Source organism: Salmo salar, chromosome ssa03 (genome assembly GCF_905237065.1).
Source record: "Salmo salar chromosome ssa03, Ssal_v3.1, whole genome shotgun sequence".
Classification (NCBI taxonomy): Eukaryota; Metazoa; Chordata; class Actinopteri; order Salmoniformes; family Salmonidae; genus Salmo; species Salmo salar.
The window spans coordinates 55,674,951-55,695,670 of NC_059444.1; the positions used below are offsets into that span (position 1 = coordinate 55,674,951).

A 20,720-nucleotide genomic window follows, 5' to 3' on the forward strand; every position below is an offset into this window, starting at 1 on the left:
TGTTATATCCAGGCAACAGCCCAAGGCTTCTCACCAAATGGCACCCTATTCCCTATATAGTGCACTACTTTTTACCAGAGTATGTGGTAGAGAATAGGATGTCATAAGGGACACTAAGACTCCCTTCCCCGTTGGACCAATGGCAAAAGTCCACAGCTAAAGTAGTGCACTATATAGGAACTAGGGTGCCATATGAAACGCTGCCCATTTAGCTTCAAACAGGCTCAGTTTCATTTACATTTAATCCCCAATCCTTATTTCAACCACAGTCCTTTCAGCAGATGAATTACCGTTAAAAATAATTATATCTGGATCATTCTATTCCATCGGTATACAACTCTTTCCCTTTATGTGATTGTAATGTGCTAGTCTTTGTCCACACGTTCACATTGGCAACTGATACAAGCCCAGGCAACAAACAATTGGACGTCTCCTCCCGTACCAAAATCGGACACAAAACCAGACGACACAAAGAGAAAGCCAGGCTAGGATACTACATTGAGACAGTCTCCTCCAGGGCTGGTGCTAAGCCTAGAGTTAGGGAATGCCCAGCCCATGCCTTGCAGTGAGCTAGCTGCAGCCCAGCAGCCTGCCTGCCTGGCCTGCTCAATAATACACAGAGGAGAGCCGCTGCCGGTCAGATGGTGCTGTAGTCTGGAGGAGGAGAGGAGTGGAGCATAGCGCTGTGACACAGCAGCCCAGCCCTCCCACCTCCCGCTTTTATTTAAGGCATTTGTGTAATGTGTAGTAGGCCTTCAAGCACCCTTTCCAGTTCGTGGGTTTCCATGGCAAAAGATGTTCAAAGGGTTGGCTAGCTGAGTCATAGCTCACGACCTATGGAGGCAATTTGTATTACTGATTTCTGATATTAACTCCGCCGTGAGGTCGTTTTGTCCTTTTGAAGATCTATAATGGATTATTGTGTGAGCTGCCATTTTAATGTCCGTAACAGATTCAGTTCTGTAAGCGCTGTCATCCTCATCATACAACAAATAAAGGATGGCTGATGGAATTTATTTGTACACCTCCTCTTTTTGACCAATCTAGGCCTGTGTATTTCTTGGTGTTAACATCTATATTTCAAGGTTGTATGTTTTTAGGGCCGACGTCCCTGCTTCTGCCTGCTTGTATGACAAGTGTAGACTGTTGTGTACTGCGTTTGTTGTCAAAGCGTAGACTAGGAGCTTGGCTTACTTTGATGTGGCTAGCTTTGATCGCTGTTCCCATCTGTTGTTGTAATATGCACAGCCCCCCCCCCTCCCGTTCAACAGAGTCACCGTTCTGCTGGGTGACGTCACCATCCTTGTCTCCCTGTCGCTGGCCATGTCTTGTCACCTGCGTCACTGGGCTGATTGAGCTAGTAGCACACAAATACCACTCACCGGAGCGCCGGGACCGTTGTGACCGGTCTGTCTGTCATGTTTTTTGTTATATTCTCTGACATGCATACAGGCAGGAGGTGAACAGTGAAGAGTATTGTACATTGTAGGTAGCCCTAGGCTAGTTTTCAAGGTAATGTCTGGGTTGTATTCTATGCAGGTAGATGGGCTATAATAAGCCTTACCTGTCTGTAAACACCCCCAATTACACCTAATACTGTTTTTATGAAGCAGCATGTAACCTAGTTTGAATACGACCCTGCTGTCAGTTGTCCAGTGTCTGGGAGGAGGAATATTTTTGTCAAGCAAGTTATTGCGATCAAGTATTAATGAGACGTCCGGTTGCCAAGTAACCAAGAGCATTTGGCCTTAGGTGGTAGTTGTATTGAGTTCATGAATCTAGCTTTTCAATTTGAATATTCAAAGGATCCTTTTTTTGCTTTCGTTGACCTAAATGGGTCCGAGGTGAATGGGAGAGCATGCAACACTAGCTTGGAGCCTCCCCTGTGCGGCAATCTAGAGGGTCACCTTTCCACCCATCACAACTTAGATTGACAGCCTTGTCGTCCTATCATAGTAAAAGCCTACTTGATTTACCACCCATCAACGGTAGTACACATCAGTATATCAGTTGTCTCTCTTAATTTGATTGTGAATGTTACAGCATTCAACAAAACTGAAGTGTCACAATACGTAAGGCTTGCATTGTTTGATTAATGAGATAATAAGTCTGACAGGAGATGACAGGCAAACAACGGCGGTAGCTCCAACATGTGATAGGTTGAAGATTAACCAAATGTAAAACAGCCTAATTATAGGTGCCAGGCTGTCAGCCCTATCGAAGCCCATGCAGAGAGAGAGCAGTGTGCTGTCAGGACAAGTAGTTTGAAGCCATTGGCACTGAAACGCTGAAATACGTTTACATGGAGGCGAACCTGAAACTCCCTTCCTCCCCCTCCTATCACCAGCCAAAGGCAACATGTCTTCCTCTGTTGCTGGCTGGCACCACTTTACGAAGGTGTGGCATCGCTAGGCAAGATTCACCATAACATGCAGCAGCCCAGCCTCCCTGTGGGAACCTATGAAGGTATATGCTGTGGGTTAGGACAGCAAAATAGTGGTGCCCAGCGTAGTTGGGGGCAATTCCATTTTAAAATCTAGTCAATTCAGGAAGTACATTAACTCTAATGCCAATTTTATATAATATATATAAAATGGTATTATTAAATATATAATGGTATTATTAAATGGAATTTGGTTTACTTTCTGAATTAACTGGAATTGGCCTCAACCCCGGTGCATCTGCGGCTAACATCCCTAGCCTAATCTTTTATTTAGGCTACTGAAGTTAATGTATGACGACTGTAACGCCCAGTGTAAAAAAATAAAAAAGGATGGATCCTGATTATTGTGTTTTTTTTTGTAAACAGAATATATTATTTGGCACAATATTTTCTTACAGACTGAATTTAAATGCCCCTGATCTCTCTTATCCGGCCATCTATGGACAGCATGGTGAAGTCTCTGGACAAGCCTGGGCCAATAGGGACGTGTGGAATTGGAACATGCAGTGGAGTGGCGCCTCGAACCGGTATCGGAGTTTCTGCCCTAACCCCTGTGGGTTGTGCAATCACACGCAATATTTTTAACACGTCATTTTCCCATTCTCACATCTGCGCTGGGTTAACCAACACTACGTCTCCTTTCCAATACCACCCCACAACAATTTCATAAGACACTCTTTATTCACTCTCTCCTCCCTCTATCTCCTCTCTTCAACTCTCACCCTAATTCATATCTCTACTCGCTCTCCACTACTCCCTCGCTCTTCTACTTTCCCTACTCTCTAGCTCATTATTTGTTATTTTGTTGTTCCAACATTCCATCCCCACTTAACCCTTTTAAGTCATAGCAGTGAGGCTTTAGCCCCCCTTTGGCGTCCCAGCAGCACACATTCTGTCTCTCCGTTCACCAAGAAACACAACGCCGGCCGGGGAAGTCAAAGCACAGAGAAGGGCCCGGGAATACAGGTCTTCGTTCTCAGTCTGGTCTGCACCCATTGAATCGTTTGCTTTGAATCAGTCACCTGCGGCCCAAATGTATTGCAGTTTTAGTCCTACCCCTTTCAAAGAAAGCTGTGGGTGTTGCCTGGGTATTGCATCGAGTTATCTGTATTTAGTGTTGTCGTCGTCCCCCCCACCCCCCTTTTTTCCCTGGAAAGCAGCTGTGCTTCTCCTTGTATGGATCGAAGCTCCCATGTGTGTTTTATTAGCAAAGAAAACGGTAAATCCTTTCCAGGAAGCCAGGCGCTAAAAAACAAACAAACATGAAAAATTGGGTTTGACAAGACATCAAATCAAAATTATTTATATAGCCCTTCTTACATCAGCTGATATCTGAAAGTGCTGTACAGAAACCCAGCCTAAAACCCCAAACAGCAAGCAATGCAGGTGTAGAAGCACGGTGGCTAGGAAAAACTCCCTAGAAAGGCCAAAACCTAGGAAGAAACCTAGAGAGGAACCAGGCTATGAGGGGTGGCCAGTCCTCTTCTGGCTGTGCTGGGTGGAGATTATAACAGAACATGGCCAAGATGTTCAAATGTTCATGAATGACCAGCATGGTTAAATAATAATAATAATCACAGTTGTCGAGAGTGCAACAAGTCAGCACCTCGAGTAAATGTCAGTTGGCTTTTCATAGCCGATCGTTGAGAGTATCTCTACCGCTCCTGCTGTCTCTAGAGAGTTGAAAACAGCAGGTCTGGGACAGGTAGCACATCCGGTGAACTGGTCAGGGTTCCATAGCCGCAGGCAGAACAGTTGAAACTGGAGCAGCAGCATGGCCAGGTGGACAGCAAGGAGTCATCATGCCAGGTAGTCCTGAGGCATGGTCCTAGGGCTCAGAGGGAGGGAGGGAGAGAGAGAGGGAGACTTACTGCAGCATAAATACAGGAGGGGTCAGGAGACACTGGCCCCATCCGACGATACCCCCGGACAGGGCCAAACAGGAAGGATATAACCCCACCCACTTTGCCAAAGCACAGCCCCCACACCACTAGAGGGTTATTTTCAACCACCAACTTACCATCCTGAGACAAGGCCGAGTATAGCCCACAAAGATCTCCGCCACAGCACAACCCAAGGGGGGGGCGCCAACCCAGACAGGAAGACCACGTCAGTGACTCAACCCGCTCAAGTGACGCACCCCTCCTAGGGAAGGCATGGAAGAACACCAATAAGCCAGTGACTCAGCCCCTGTAATAGGGTTAGAGGCAGAGAATCCCAGTGGAGAGAGGGGAACCGGCCAGGCAGAGACAGCAAGGGCGGTTCGTTGCTCCAGAGCCTTTCCGTTCACCTTCACACTCTTGGGCCAGACTACACTCAATCATAGGACCCACTGAAGAGATGAGTCTTCAGTAAAGACTTAAAGGTTGAGACCGAGTCTGCATCTCTCACAATGGTAGGCAGACCATTCCATAAAAATTGAGCTCTAAGACATGATGCTGAATCTTAGTTTCCTGTTCCTTTCTCTCGCTGGGAACACACAAACTCAGCAGATAATTTGTAAAAATCCAAATAACTTCACAGATCTTCATTGTAAAGGGTTTAAACACTGTTTCCCATGCTTGTTCAATGAACCATAAACAATTAATGAACATGCACCTGTGGAACGGTCGTTAAAACACTAACAGCTTACAGACAGGAGGTAATTAAGGTCACAGTTTTGAAAACTTAGGACACTAAAGAGGCCTTTCTACTGACTCTGAAAAGCACCAATAGAAAGATGCCCAGGGTCCCTGCTCATTTGCGTGAAGGTGCCTTAGGCATTCAATGTCCGTACTGTGAGACGCCTGAGACAGCGCTACAGGGAGACAGGACGGACAGCTGATCGTCATCCCAGTGGCAGACCACGTGTAACAACACCGGCACAAGATCGGTACATCCGAACATCACACCTGCGGGACAGGTACACAATGGCAACAACAACTGCCCAAGTTACACCAGGAAGGCACATTCCCTCCATCAGTGCTCAGACTGTCCGCAGTAGGCTGAGAGAGGCTGGACTGAGGGCTTTTAAAAAATAAATATATATTTTTTTCACCTTTTTATTTAACCAGGTAGGCCAGTTGAGAACAAGTTCTCATTTACAACTGCGATCTGGCCAATATAAAGCAAAGCAGTGCAACACAAACAACAACACAGAGTTACACATGGAATAAACAAATGTACAGTCAATAACAAAATAGGGGAAAAAAGTATATACAGTGTGTGCAAATGGCGTGAGGAGGTAAGGCAATAAGTAGGCCATAGTAGCGAAGTAATTACAATTTAGCAAATTAACACGAGTGATAGATGTATAGATGATGTTGCAAGTAGAGATACTGGTGTGCAAAACACTTAATAAAAACAATATGGGGATGAGGTAGGTAGATTGAATGGGCTATTTGCAGATGGGCTGTGTACAGCTGCAGCGATCGATTAGTTGCTCAGATAGCTGATGTTTAAAGTTAGTGAGGGAGATATGACTTCAACGATTTTTGCAATTCGTTCCAGTCATTGACAGCAGAGAACTGGAAGGAAAGGTGGCCAAAGCAGGTGTTCGCTTTTGGGATGACCAGTGAGATATACCTGCTGGAGAACGTGCTACTGTTCTACTGGTGGGTGTTATCGTAACCAGTGAGCTAAGCTAAGGCGGAGATTTACCTAGCAAAGACTTATAGATGACCTGGAGCCAGTGGGTCTGGCGACGAATATGTAGCGAGGGCCAGCCGACGATAACATACAGGTCACAGTGGTGGGTTGTATATGGGGCTTTGGTGACAAAACGGATGGCACTGTGATTGTCTGCATCCAGTTTGTTGAGTAGTGTTGGAGGCTATTTTGTAAATTACATCGCCAAAGTCGAGGATCGGTAGGGTAGTCAGTTTTACGAGGGTATGTTTGGCGGCGTGAGTGAAGGAGGCTTTGTTGCGAAATGGGAAGCCGATACTAAATTTAATTTTGGATTGGAGATGTTTAATATGAGTCTGGAAGGAGACACCTAGGTATTTGTAGTTGTCCACATTCTAAGTCAGAACCGTCCAGAGTAGTGATGCTAGTCCTCACCAGACATCACGGTGTGTCACAGCATCATCGGACTGAGCTTGTCATTGCAGGCAATCTCAATGCTGTGCGTTACAGGGAAGACATCCTCCGCCCTCGTGGTACCCTTCCTGCAGGCTCATCCTGACATGACCCTCCAGAATGACAATGCCACCACGCACAGAACGAGCAGTATGGCAGATTTCCTGCAAGACAGGAATGTCAGTATTCTGCCATGGCCAGCGAAGAGCCCGGATCTCAATCTCATTGAGCACATCTGGAACCTGTTGGATCGGAGGGTGAGGCCTAGGGCCATTGTCCCCCAGAAATGTCCGGGAACTTGCAGGTGCCTTGGTGGAAGAGTGGGGTAACATCTCACAGCAAGATCTGGCAAATCTGGTACAGTCCATGAGGAGATGCACTGCCGTACTTAATGCAGCTGGTGGCCACACCAGATACTGACTGTTACTTTTGATTTTGACTCCCCCTTTGTTCAGGCACACATTATTCCATTTATGTTAGTCACATGTCTGTGGAACTTGTTCAGTTTATGCCTGTTGTTGAGTCTTGTTTTGTTCATACAAATATTTACACGTGTTAAGTTTGCTGAAAATAAGCGCAGTTGACAGTGAGAGGACGTTTCTTTTTTTGCTGAGTTTATTACAGAATCCTGACAACATATTCCAGAATCATGACAGTTTTAAATCTGTGTTCCAGCATTCCTCAGCTGCCTGGTTACAGCAGATGAGACAGGGAGCCATGTGACCTTCGGGGGTTAAATCTGTCTCCTTCCCCAAATGGGAAGGAATCCTCAACCTTGTTCTATAACAAATCTTTTATTTTCCGGTTGATTTCAGCCCTCAAAACAGTGTACAGATAAAGGAATTCATATGCAAAAACCATTGACTGAATAATCAAGGAATTATATGTTATGAACCTAGCAAATATGTAAACCAGATGTGTCCTACCTTTTGGTAGGGTTGTGAAAACAAGCCTTGTTGTTTTGTCTGGGTCTGTGCCCCAGTTAAAACATCCACAATTGTTTACAGATCTTCCAAATGCAGTATTCTGCTATTCTTCCCGACTTATCTCCTCTCTGCAAGACAATGATCCCCCATTGCAGCGAGGTCAAGAATGATGCCACTCTCCTCCCCCACCCGGCCCAGTTTAGAACCTGTGGAATATGCTGGTCCAGGGTTGTGTCCCAAATGCCACCCCATTCCCATATAGTGCACTACTATTAACGTCAAAAGTAGTGCACTATGTAGAGAAAAGTATGTAATTTGGGACGCAGGTCAGGTTTTTGGTTGGCTGGTGGTTTTGTTTCAGTGTCTATAGAGTCAGGTCTGTTATCGGGGAACCCAGAGAGGAGCCTATCAGCCTGGCCGGCCTGGTCCGTACGCAATCGTCATACAACCAGAGTTATTTACTGGGTTCTACTGCCTTATCTCCCACACCAGTGGGCTAATAGTGGGGGGAAGAGAGAATGGAGGCTGGGGTAGGGGAGAGAAGGTTTGTGGGAGGGGATAGAGAGTATTGGGGGGGGGTATTGAGTATGGGGAGGGGGTGAAGTGGTCACTTGTTCGGGCGGGCATCCGACCATGTGTTCCCCAATGAAAAGGAGCAACACTGTGGAAATGTGCCTACAGGCAGAAATGTGGAGCGGGATGGTGGGGGCTGGGGGTGTGCGAGTGCAGAGGTGTATGGATAGGGTACTTTTGTGTGTGTATAGGGCCCCCTTCAGAAATCGAGCATGCTGTCAGATTGGCAAGCCAGGCGAACTTGAAGCCAGCCTACTTTAAAGTTCCTTCTGTCTGGCTGTGTAACAGAGTTAATATACTATACATGGTGGATCAACATCCAGTCAAAATAATTTAGTACTATGATCACTGTTCACTTTAAAATGTAGACAATTTTCTGTTGAAATGTAGACAATGCCATTGTTGGATTGCATTTCGATTGTGGACATTGTTGTCCTTGTAGAGAAGACTAAGCTGAAATGGCAAGAAGCTGCGGTATGCAGGACATGAGAGCTTACCATTCTCACATAAACCCCTTCTGATTCACAGATGGTCTTATTAACCGCACAATATACAGTGCCTTCAGAAAGTATTCACTCACCTTGACTTTTTCCCATGTTTTGTTGTTACAAAGTGGGATTAACCCCTTAAGGTCGATGTCCGCGCCCTGCGGAAATCTAATTGGCATAATACATTTTTAAAAAGCCCATAAAATTCTGTCAGTTTAAGCTAGAGAGACGTTTGTTTGCATGGGATGCGTCTCGATCCACCGCATCTGCAGTGAAAGGTGACCGAGCTAGAGCATTGTATACGCACAGTTTATTTTTCTCATTTTGTGCACAAATGTGTTTACATCCCTGTTAGTGAGCATTTCTCCTTTGCCAAAATAATCCATCCACCTGACAGGTGTGACATATCAAGAAGCTGATTAAACAGCGTGATCATTACACAGGTGTACTTTGTGCTGGGGACAATAAAAGGCCACTCTAAAATGAGTGCATACATTTCATACATTTCTTTCTCCGTACTGGTCCCCTGTGGGAATCAAACCCACAACCCTGGCATTGCAAACACCATGCTCTACCAACTGAGCCACACGGGACCATGAGATCCTGGGGCCCATTGCTGTGCCGTTCATCCACCGCCATCACATCGGGTTTCAGCATGATAATGCACGGCCCCGTGTCGCAAGGTTCTGTACGCCATTTCTAAAAGCTGGAAATGTCCCAGTTCTTCCATGGCCAGCATATTCACCAGACATGTCACCCATTGAGTATGCTTGGGATGCTCTGGATTGACGTGTACAACAGCTTGTTCCAGTTCCTTCCAATATCCAGAAACTTTGCACCGCCATTGAAGAGGAGTGGGACAACATTCCACAAATCAACAGCCTGATCAACTCTATGCGAAGGAGATGTGTCGCGCTGCATGAGGTAAATGGTGGTCCCACCAGATAGTGACTGGTTTTCTGATCCACGCCCCTACCTTTTTTGTTACGGTATATATGTGATCCAACAGATGCATATCTGTATTTCCAGTGAAGTGAAATTCATAGATTAGGGAGGGCGTAGTGAATTTATTTAAATTGACTGCTTTTCCTTATGAACTGCAAAATCTTTGAAATTGTTGCATGTTGCTTTTATATATTTGTTCAGTATATTATGACCCCTCTATGGAAAGATAAGACTCTCACGGACATGGTGGTGTTTTTTCTCTATGGCCCCCCACAAGCGTCTTGGGACTTGTCTGAAGTCAGTACAGCCGATCTGCCAACTTCTGTCTGTAGCATCCGAACAGTTAGTGTGTAGCCCAATCAAACAAATGGCCACTCTGTGCAAAGGTGACACACTCACGAACACATACATGTCGGTTGTTTTGCTCTAGGACGTCCACAGGCCTCACAAGACATCTGAAGGTCCCCCTCTACCAGTTGAAAAAATGAATGGTAGTGTTTTGTCCCCAAAATAGGGGATCTTTCTTATATCTCTGAGAAAAGGTCTTTTTTTGTGGGTGATTTGTTGTTCCATGTCATGAATCTGTTATTCAATGCATTTGTATGGGCTATTAGCAGTAACACATTTTATTTTCATCCCCCAAAAAAATGTATACAGTACCAGTCAAAAGTTTGGACACCTACTCATTCAATGGTTTTTCTTCATTTGTACTACATGGAGTCATGTAGTAACCAAAAAACTGTTAAACAAATCAAAATATATTTTAGATTCCTCAAAGTAGCCACCATTTGCCTTGACAGCTTTGCACATTCTTGGCATTCTCTCAACCAGCTTCATGAAGAATGCTTTTCCAACTGTCTTGAAGGAGTTCCCACATATGCTGAACACTTGTTGGCTGCTTTTCCTTCACTCTTCCGGTCCAACTCATCCCAAACCATCTCAATTGGGTTGAGATCGGGTGACTATGGAGGCCAGGTCATCTGATGTAGCACCATCACTCTCCTTGGTCAAATAGCCCTTACACAGCCTGGAGGTGTGTTTTGGGTCATTATTCTGTTGAAAAACAAATGATAGTCCCACTAAGCGCACACCAGATGGGATGGCATATCGCTGCAGAATGCTGTGGTAGCCATTAAGTGTGCCTTGAATTCTAAATAAATCACTGACAGTGTCACCAGCAAAGCACCATCACACCACCTCCATGCTTCACAGTGGGAACCACACAAGCCGAGATCATCCATTCTCCTACTCTGCATGAACTGTAGAATGGCTGACGTTTTACGTGCTCCTAACCAACTGTGCTATTTTGTTAGTTTTTTAGCGTTGTTTAACTTATTTTTGAGCTTATTTTGTACATAATGTTGCTGCTAATGTCTACGACCGAAAATAACTTCTGCACATAAGAACAGCGATACCTCGAACTGGAAGAAGCATTTTCCTTTAACGAGTCAGACGCAAATTATATACCGCTTTCTTGGGAACAGGCCCAAATCCCCACCGTTTGCGTGAAGAAAAGACTGAGAAAAGGGGTCGGCGGTCAGGACGCCTTCTCAGAATTCTTAGGCGAGCGAGTAAACCCCCACTGCCATCCATTCTATTGGCCAACGTACAATCATTGGAAAATAAAATTGATGACCTACGATCAAGATTATCCCATCTACCAATATGTACCCTTTGCGAGGCATTGGAAAACCTCCCTGGTCTTTGTGGTTGAAATTCACTGCTCGACTGGGGGACCTTACAATTATCTGTATGTGTGGGGTACTGAGATATGAGGTAGTCATTCCAAAATCATGTTAAACACTTAACTGCAACTTTGTGACTTGTTTCACTCCTGAACTTATTTAAGCATGCCAAAACAAAAAGGTTGAATACTTACTGACATTTCAGCTTTTCAATTTGAATGAATTTGTAAAAATGTCCAAATACATAATTCCACTTTTGATACTATGGGGTATTATTAAATCTTTCATCTTTAATAATAGCTTTTATCAAAGGCTCTCACTATCCTTCATCACTTGGTCTAAACATACTTTTATACAGTAGAGGAATATGTAGGCCTGAGGCGTGTAAGTCATTGTAGAGGATTGGCCCACCCTTGATCTGACCTCATTATAAAACATGTTTTGAAGGGGCAATCTGGGATTCAAACAGCAAAGCAGGTCACCCCACCACTGTTTCAATGGCTGTAGGCCTATATCATTAATTTAAAACACATATATTGCCCTTTTTTAAGCTATGTTTCCCTGTCAGTGCTTTTAGCATGTTGGTCAAATAAAATGGTATATTTCACATGCTTTGTAAACAACCGGTGTAGACTAACAGTGAAATGCTTAGTTACGGGCCCTTCCCAACAATGCAAAGAGAGTAATAAATACACAATGAGTAACGATAACTTGGCTATGTACATGGGTTACCAGTACCGAGTCGTTATGCAGGGGTACGAGATAATTGAGGTAGTAATGTACATATAGGTAGGGATAAAGTGACTAGGCAACAGAATAGACAAACAGTAAAAGCAACGCATGTGATGAGTCAAAAGGGTCAATGCAGTTAATCTGGGTAGCTATTGGTTAACTATTTAACTAACTATTTAGCAGTCTCATGGCTTGGGGGTAGAAGCTGTTCAGGGTCCTGTTTGTTCCAGACTTGGTGCATCGGTACCGCTTGCAGTGCGGTAACACAGAGAACAGTCTATGACTTGGGTGGCTGGAGTCTTTGACAATTTTTAGGGTCTTCCTCTGACACTGCCTAGTATAGAGGTCCTGGGTGACAGGAAGCTCGGCCCCAGTGATATACTGGACCGTACACACTACCCTATGTAGCGCCTTGTGGCCGGATGCCAAGCAGTTGCCATACCAAGCGGTGATGCAGCCAGTCAAGACACTCTCAATATTGCAGCTGTATTACTTTTTGAGGATCTGAAGGCCCATGCCAAATTTCTTCAGCCTCCTGAGGGGGAGAAGTGTTGTAATGCCCTTTTCACGACTGTATTGGTGTGTGTTTGGACCATGATAATTAATTCCTTCGTGATGTGGACAGCGAGGAACTTGAAGCTCTGGACCTGCTCCACTACAGCCCTGTGGATGGGGGCGTGCTCTTACCCTTCATTTCCTGTAGTCCACGATCAGCTCCTTTTGTCTTGCTGACATTGAGGGAGAGGTTCTTGTCCTGGCACAACACTGCCAGGTCTCTGACCTCATCCTCATCGGTGATCTGGCCTACCACCGCCGTGTCATCTGCAAACTCAATGAAGGCGTTGGAGTCGGACCATTCAGAAGAGCCCTGGTTAGCTCCCGGTGTTTTTCCAGCAGGAATGGAATGGGTTTGTAAATGCCCTTCCCAGACTTCTTCATTCCTTGCCCTCTTCTCTTTCACCAGCTTCTCTTCTCTCGGCTCCTCACTCCCCCTCTCCCTCCAATTTTTTTTCCCGCCTCCTCACTCCCTCCCTCCGCCTCTCGCCTTGCTCTTTCACTCCCGCCTTCATGCTGCGCCATGAAGGCTAGTCATGTGACAGGGGAGGTGGGCGGGATCGTTTTTTTTTTTCTCTCTCTCTCCCAGCACATCAAACCCTTTGTTCTCCACTAAACCCTGCCTGTAGACACACACACACACACACACACACACACAGGCTGACTGGAAGAAGTGCTTTCTCTTCCTCTCTCCACCCTCCCTCCCTCTCGCTCTTTTGTCGCTGCTAAAAGCAGCATGTGGATCCTGGCTCATCCCACACTGCTAATGGCATTTAGATATGCTCATGTATTTTAAAGAAGGGTGGGTGATTTATTTATTTTTTTCTCCCCATGCGCTCGTTCCATTCCCTTTAATAGTCTGATGTTATTTCCTTTGACGGTTCGGCCCCTGTTACCTCAGCGACCATGACGATTACCACCCGCCTTTTATATCCTGTGTTTTTGTTTTGCCTCACTGCTCGCTGCGTTCATTTCCTGGTTCGGCGGGTTTCTCGTTTTTGCGTGTGTGTGTGTGTGTGTGTGTGTGTACTACTGACTGACAGACGTAAGCTTCTGGCTGACTTCTGAAGATATCTGAAATATTTATCAAAGTGTTCGATTTTCACATAAATCATAAGGCATTTGGTTTAATGTTGGAGTGGTGGGCTAGGTTTATGTTTGAGCGCTATATTGAGCATGAGATTCAATTTTATTTCTCTGTGGTTTACCAGCTAGCCATCATCTGGTGGTCTGGCATTCCGTTACTATGGACATTACTACTACAGCTAGCCACACGCGCGCTCGCACATGCACACACACACACACACACTACAAAACAGTAGATCTGTAGCGTTACCATTATCGCAATATTTTGTCCATGCCAAAAATTCAAATGCGACGCAAATCAACTCTTTGGTCCTTTAAAAAGCTGCTGTATGTAAAAATATTGGGAAATAAAAACGAGTATCGTGATACTGGTATCGTCTCGGCCTTGCAAAACAGCTCCCATTCCTAGGTGAGAGCAGAGTAGAGACAAGTGTGAATGACTCACCCCAGGTGAGAGGACAGGACCCCACGCTTCAAGGTCACACACACTTTCCTACCACAACGCCAGCCCATACTCCTTACTGACGTTACTCCTTATCCTTATCTTTCCGCCAGGGCTTGTTTCACGCAGACACGGCCTCCCAGAGCTCTGTGACCCCTCTGTATGTGTCTCTGAAGTCAGGCCTCACAGAGACGCAGGAAGTGTGTCAAATAAAATCCTTTTTTTTTTTTTTTTGTCACATGCTTCGTAAACAACGGATCTAGACAAACAGTAAAATGCTTACTTACGGGCCCTCTCCCAACAATGCAGAGAAATAAAATGGAGAAATAATAGAAAAGTAATAATAAATACACAATGAGTAACGAGAACTTTGCTATATACCCAGGGTGCCAGCACCCGAGTCGATGTGTGATGTAGTTGAGGTAGACATGGACAAATAACTAAGAATAAAGTTACTAGGCAACAGGATAGATAATGAACAGCAGCAGCAGATAGTGTGTGATGGATGGATCTATAAGAGGGAGCCTCACCAGAGAGGATGGCACATGGCCACTTAATCTCTCCTCTCTGGCCGAGGGGAGACAAGTCCCAGACCGCATGCACGCAACCGAGAATGTCAGCTAAAAGTCAAAAAAGAAAAGCGAGTGACTCAATGGTATATGTTTGGTAGCTACTAATCCACAGTGTGTGTTTTAGTGAATATCAGAGATGGAGATTGGCACTTGTTTTCCTGATGGCCATCACACAGAGAATTGTATTACAGTATTGTCAGAAAGTCCGAGGAAGAGGCCTGTTTTGCCGGACGCCCTCGCCGGCTCTGAGCGCGTATTGAAACGAGTCGTGGATAAATGTTAAAGGTATTTAAAGGGCTTGTTATAGGTGAAGAACCTCGGCGGGGTTTCTGGAAGTCTGCAGGGGCACTTCACATGCCCTCTGTGTGAGAGTGTTGTTATTACACACACACATCGTGTTTTATGTGGGAGAGACTTCTTGTCGGAGCTCCTGTCCTGGCGTTTTGTTTTTGAGATTGTACTTGTGTGTTTTCCTGTGTGGGTGTTTCTGTGATTGTCAGTGTTATTGGTTGTCCCTGTACTGGTGCTTTTGCACTGAGACTAACCCCTACACCAGTAGGTCACCAGTGTTTTGTGTAATTGTTTCCATCAGGAGTGCGACACTAAGACTTGGGGCGAGCAGAACCAGCAACCTCTGCATCATTCAAGACGGTCTCTCTCTCTCTCTCCCTCCCCCCGCTTGCTCGCTCTCTCTCTCTCTCTCTCTCTCTCTCTCTCTCTCTCTCTCTCTCTCTCTCTCTCTGTGTGTCTTGTGTGATGGAGAGGGAGAGAGAGAGAGAGAGAATGTGATTGTGGCTACTTCCTGTATGCCTGCTTCCTGTTCCTGTGTGGATCACAGTCAGGAGCGGGGGACTCATTGTGTCGCTTCAGCAGCAGGCAGGCAGCAGCCAAAACTCCTCCCTCTGTCCCTTCCTCTGTCGCTCACCCTCCCTCTCCACATCCCTACTACACCCAGTATTCTCCCTCTGTCCCTCCCTCTCCACAGCCCTACTACACCCAGCATTCTCCCTCTGTCCCTCCCTCTGCCCTACAACGCATGGTTCATTCTCTCGCCCCTTCACTGCCCCTGTTGGTTGACTGCAGTACTACAGTACATTGCGTACTGCCCCTCCCCCACACTCACCACAGCCCATGTGGAATTTTTTTAATTGAAGAGAAGAGACTTGGGGTAGAAAAAAAGCACTCTTCATTTAAAATGGACTGTGGACTCAGGGGTCCTGGTTCAGATTTGTGTTTGTTTGGTTTTACAGGAAGAGTTAATTGTTTCTCTCTTATAACTTGTCTTTGGTTCCCCATCACCTCCCTCCTCACAATGGCCTTGTTTATAGGTCCATGTGTGCTTTATTGCTAATCAGAATATAAAATACAGCATCTCTGAGTAGCTGATTAGTCTTCTGAAATCCTCCCATATGTTTTTGCTCACTGGCTACCTTTATGGAACTGGCCACGTGACACTCTAGGCTTATTTTCCTGTATCACACTAACCTTGGAAATGGGAGGCTGCCTTACTTTCCTTTTCCTACAGGTAGGTGTGTGTGTGTGTGGTGTGCTAATTTAGTCTGCATGTGTGCTAATGAAGAGAGGGAGTATACATGCATGTTCTCACATCATTTTATCATGTCTTTTTTTTTTTTCCTGGAGGAACTGTGAAGAGAAGGCTGTATTTATATCCAGCCGTCATGAAAAGGTGTGCGTGCAAGTGTAGACAGGCGACGCTTTGGAGCGTTCACCTGAATGTATGACTTGGAAATACATTTTACATGGCCACATTCTGAAAACAGCATATTTTTGCTGTACTAGGCCTACGTCTTCCTCCTAGGCTTAAGCCTCTTTGTGTCTGTATAAGAGATTCTGGGCGCCAGAACACAGCCCCTTCTAAACAAAAAGTGACCTTGTTCGGTTGTTCTGTATTGATTATTGATAGCTGTAAAGAGGGTGAGAATGAAAGCTGTAGGGGGGGTGGGTGTTTGGGAGAGTATTGAACCAGCGGCCCTGTCCCAAATTGCATCCCGTCCCCTATGTAGTTCACTGCTTTTCACCAGAGCCCTATGGGCCATGGTCAGAATGAGTGCACTAAATGGGGAATAAGGTGCCATTTGGGACGTACACATAGTGTGTGGTGAGAGGTTGTCCTCTAAATTCCAGCCAGAGTAGATGAGGAGAGGGAGGAGGGAGAAAAATGGGGGTGGAGGAGGAGGGCCTGTAGCAACAGAGGCCTCACTGGTTTCCAGCCATCTCACCAGACTGATAGGAAAGTGGGTTATGTAACGTTGGCTCTATAGAAAGAACATAGCAGCCCTCTCTTTTTGTCTTTCGTTCTCTCTACATGCCCCTTCACTATTTCCATTTCTGTTCATCTCTTTTCCCTACCCTCTCTCTTACCCCCATTGCACTGATTTCTTGCCCTCATTGTCCCTGTCGCCCCCTCCCACCCTCGTTTCTCCGTCGCTCTCCCTCCTGGGACAGATTGCGATCGAGGGTAATCTTGAGTCATTTCACAGAGTTCACAGAGACGTCTTCCGACCCAAAATGTCCTTCGCTCACAGCTCCATCGTGTGGAACTCTTGGCTTGAACACAGCACATTCAGGGTAGGGGGCGGCTACTACTCGGCGTGCAGGCCCAGGTGTAGAACACATGGGAAGGGGTTCAGTGGAAAGGTGCCAGCTACAGTTTTGTAACTAGGTACATGGCGTGCTGCTGCCGCTGCTATTGAAACGTAAGAGAAACAAACTAAGTCGAGCAGCTCGGGGAGCCAAGAGAAAGTGCCGATTTAATTAGACTAAATGTCATCGGTCACTGGGGGACTGGGAGTGTGTGTGTGTGTGTTAGGCATGGGCATTTGATTTCACTGTTCAAATAATATCCCGAATGTTTTACTTCAATGGGGACTTGTTTGCGTGACTCAGGACAGGTGGTGCACTTTGCTTGTTGGAGGGAGGGGGATTTTCCATTGATTAGAAATCTCCCACTTCTCTTGCTTCACATGGAGCCTCTGACTGTAAAGCTGCTTTGATTGACCTACCAATAACAAGCTAGACGTGTGAAGTGTCTATAGGCTACCGGTGCCTCTTTTTTAAAAAATTTTATGGGGCGCATTCATAGACCTGTTGTTTTAATATAATTTCAAATGACATGGTATGCCCTGGAATGTAGCAATGTCACATAGATAATTAAATACAATTTTAAACAAACGTACAAATTTTTTTATATAAACTTGTAAGTAACCGAATACTGACGCCCGTTCGAACAAATAACCGTGCCCGTCCCGTATGTGTGTGTGATAGCTTAGGAAAGTCTCTGGCTAGCATTGTGAATGGAGGTAGATGGATGTTTTTGAGGCTTTTTTCCCCCATTAGTTTTATTTGTGTGACGCCCCTTTGCTTCATTCTAAAAGGCCTGGTCACTGACCTCTGAACCCTCGCTGACCTTCCTCCGAACAAGCAATCACACTTCCCACACACAATCTCTCACTCTCTCTCACACTGACACGGACACCCCCTTCTCTCCTGCCTCTGCTCTGACCCTGTCCTCCTCTCTCTCTCTCTCTCTCTCTGCCCTACAGATGGAGACGTGCGGAGGGGCGCTACGCGGTGGATAGAGCCTCCATAGTCAGCCACTGGAACTGGCTGCAGGCCCACGTGTCTGACCTGGAGTACCGCATCCGCCAGCAGACGGACATCTACCGTCAGCTCCGCTCCAACAAGGTCAGCACCACCGCAATAAATACAACCCTGGGTCTTAACTCTGATTACGATTATTCTTTCTAAAGTAATTCAATGTTTCTCTATGGTCAGCACCCTCAGTCTCAGCCACCTGGGTTGCCCTGGCAACAAGCCCAAGAGTGGAGGGGAAGGGGGCGGACCTGGTGAAAGTCATGATGTCATTGGTAGATGGGGGGGGTTGTAGAAGCATGTCACGTGACCTAACATGTCTCTCGCACCCCACGCTCAAAGTAACTCGGCTCACACCTCAACGACGGATGAGAAAAGTGGGAACGCTTTGCTATTCTGTTCGTATCAAGAGTATGTTGCATACCTCGATACCTCTGACATGTCTGTCTGCTTTTATCCCTCACTCTCTTCCCCACTCTTATCCTCTGCTTCGCCCTCTTTTTCTTTCTCTCACTTCATCCATCCATCCATCCATCCATCCCCGTGATTTCCCAGTGGAATATCTTAGCCTTCCTGGTTAAATTTATAGCAAATTGCTTCAACAGCTTGTTCATGGTGCCCCTTGCCTGTGGCTACACCAAAACCAGTTACTTTGGTGCAAAGCCACTGTTACCTCTGGTGTTATGAATCAGAAGGACTGAAGAGCTCACCCTGGCCTATCTGCGCTCTCGTAGGGTTCCATAATGCTGGCAGAGACCTCCCTCTTTGACGTGTCACCCGAGGACGGGGAGGTGAAGGCGGAGCCTGTTGGTTGCCCGGTAATGCAGGTAAATGAGTCTGACGATGTAACTGTCCAATCAGATCCTCAACAAGCCTGTGTCTTCATTTCTTAGACGTCAACTCGCGTATCCTATTCATGCCCTAATTTTAGGCGAATATGTCCACAGTTCAGTTAGTACGTCATCCTCTTAAGCAATGTCGTATGATGTACTGTATCAAAGAGAAAGGGAGAGCAAATGCGACTTTTCCACTTAGCGTGGTCCCTCCCTACCAGTTCAGGGGAGAAAGAGAAGGGAGAGGGAGGGAGAGAGGACAGCGCTCAAGATGGCACCCTGGCACTGTGCCCAAAATAGAGAGACGGGAACAAGACTCGCCCACAGAACCCCAACCAGTCTCCGGGACTTGGGAGGGAGGAGGGACTACTATCTCGGGGTGAGGAGGGGGAGGTCCCAAAACAGTGGTGGTCTTTGTTTTGTCATGCCAAGTACCGTTGACCTTTCTATCCATTCAGTTGTGGCGCGAGGAATTCACTAGGAGGTTGTTCAACTGTTCTGGGCTTAGGCTGTAGTGGAATGGAGTTGAGGGTGGGTTGGAAGAGTTTAGAAGGGGAGTTCCATGGTATCCGTGCCAACCTTGTGTTTGGTTCCAGGAGTGCGGCTCAGACGGTGGGGCGGAGGGTCCCGGATCCGTGGAAACGAGCCTGAGGAAAGGGTGCACGTCTGGGAGACAGGTCAACGGGATCATCAACAGGTACGACACAACCGAATGAACCCTCTTACCCGTCCACTTGGTGTGTGTCCTGCAGGAATGCCAACCATTCTATGCCAACCACTGTGTCTGAACAAAGGGGTGGGTGGGTGGGGACATGATCCATGTGGGAATTGCAGCTGCTCACTGTCCTTCCCAAACATACTACAGGGTTTGTGCACATGTGTTCATGCTGCAGCCGTTGTTTTCCTCTAGTGGAATGCACAACTGTAAATGGAAGTTATTTGTGTCATACTTAAATAATCCTTCTGTCACCGAGTAATACGTGTTCACACTCATTATAGTGATAAATGGGATGGGCGTTTCCTCCCATACTGTTACATTGAGACCTACCAAATACTCAGTGGACAATCAAAACATAAATCCACAATGAACATAATCAGTAGTTGTAATATACAGACTCATGTATTGCGATGTTGATGAGTGACTGTCCCTCCCTTCCCTCCAGCTTATGTCATGGGTCTGTAGACCTACATTGTCCATATGTATTAGAGCTGAGCGATTAACCAACATTTCTGTTATTTTTTTCGGTTTTTAAACTAGTTGACCGACAATGGTTCAATTATCTGAATTCCATTTTGTTCTGTTTTTCTGTGAGCTCAATGCGCACATTTCACAGTTTCTCTGGAGATGAATCAGATCCAGCCTGAACTATTCGATGTAGTAGGGAGTTGTAGTTTCCAATTGGCCGATATTGTAGTGAACCACAAAGAGCATAATCCATTGTACATCTACTTGTTCGGTCTCTGTTTCTTTTATGCCTGCTACAGAAGAGGCAGAACAATGCGTGATTGTGAGGGGATATAGAGAGCAGCTGTCGCTTCGTGTTCTCAACCTGAAAATACATCATCTAAGTGATTTGATAGTTGGTATTCAGCGGTCATAAAAGTATGCCTTGTTTACCTTGAGGAACTACAAAATAGGGATTTTTGTCAGAAAGCATTGGCAGCAGCTCTGAGATGATGACTTGGAATGAAAGAATAAATTCATCAAATGAAAAATAAATAATATACACAACTGAAATATTTGATTAAAGTAAATGATGCTTAATAAG

At 45.8% G+C, this 20,720-nt stretch overlaps 1 protein-coding gene across 6 annotated transcripts in view; it reads left to right on the top strand.

Annotated features, from left to right (window-relative positions):
* The window catches only part of LOC106600871 (KAT8 regulatory NSL complex subunit 1), an 83,088-nt gene that overhangs the window by 50,107 nt on the left and 12,261 nt on the right, over positions 1-20,720 (top strand). For 5 of the 6 annotated variants that reach the window (XM_045714965.1, XM_014192607.2, XM_045714967.1 and 2 more), the window contains 3 exons: positions 18,070-18,211; positions 18,853-18,945; positions 19,548-19,648. In XM_045714965.1, coding sequence (XP_045570921.1) covers positions 18,070-18,211; positions 18,853-18,945; positions 19,548-19,648 — 336 coding nt within the window. The remainder of the gene's footprint in view (positions 1-18,069; positions 18,212-18,852; positions 18,946-19,547; positions 19,649-20,720) is intronic. The other variant, XM_045714968.1, reaches the window with a different exon arrangement.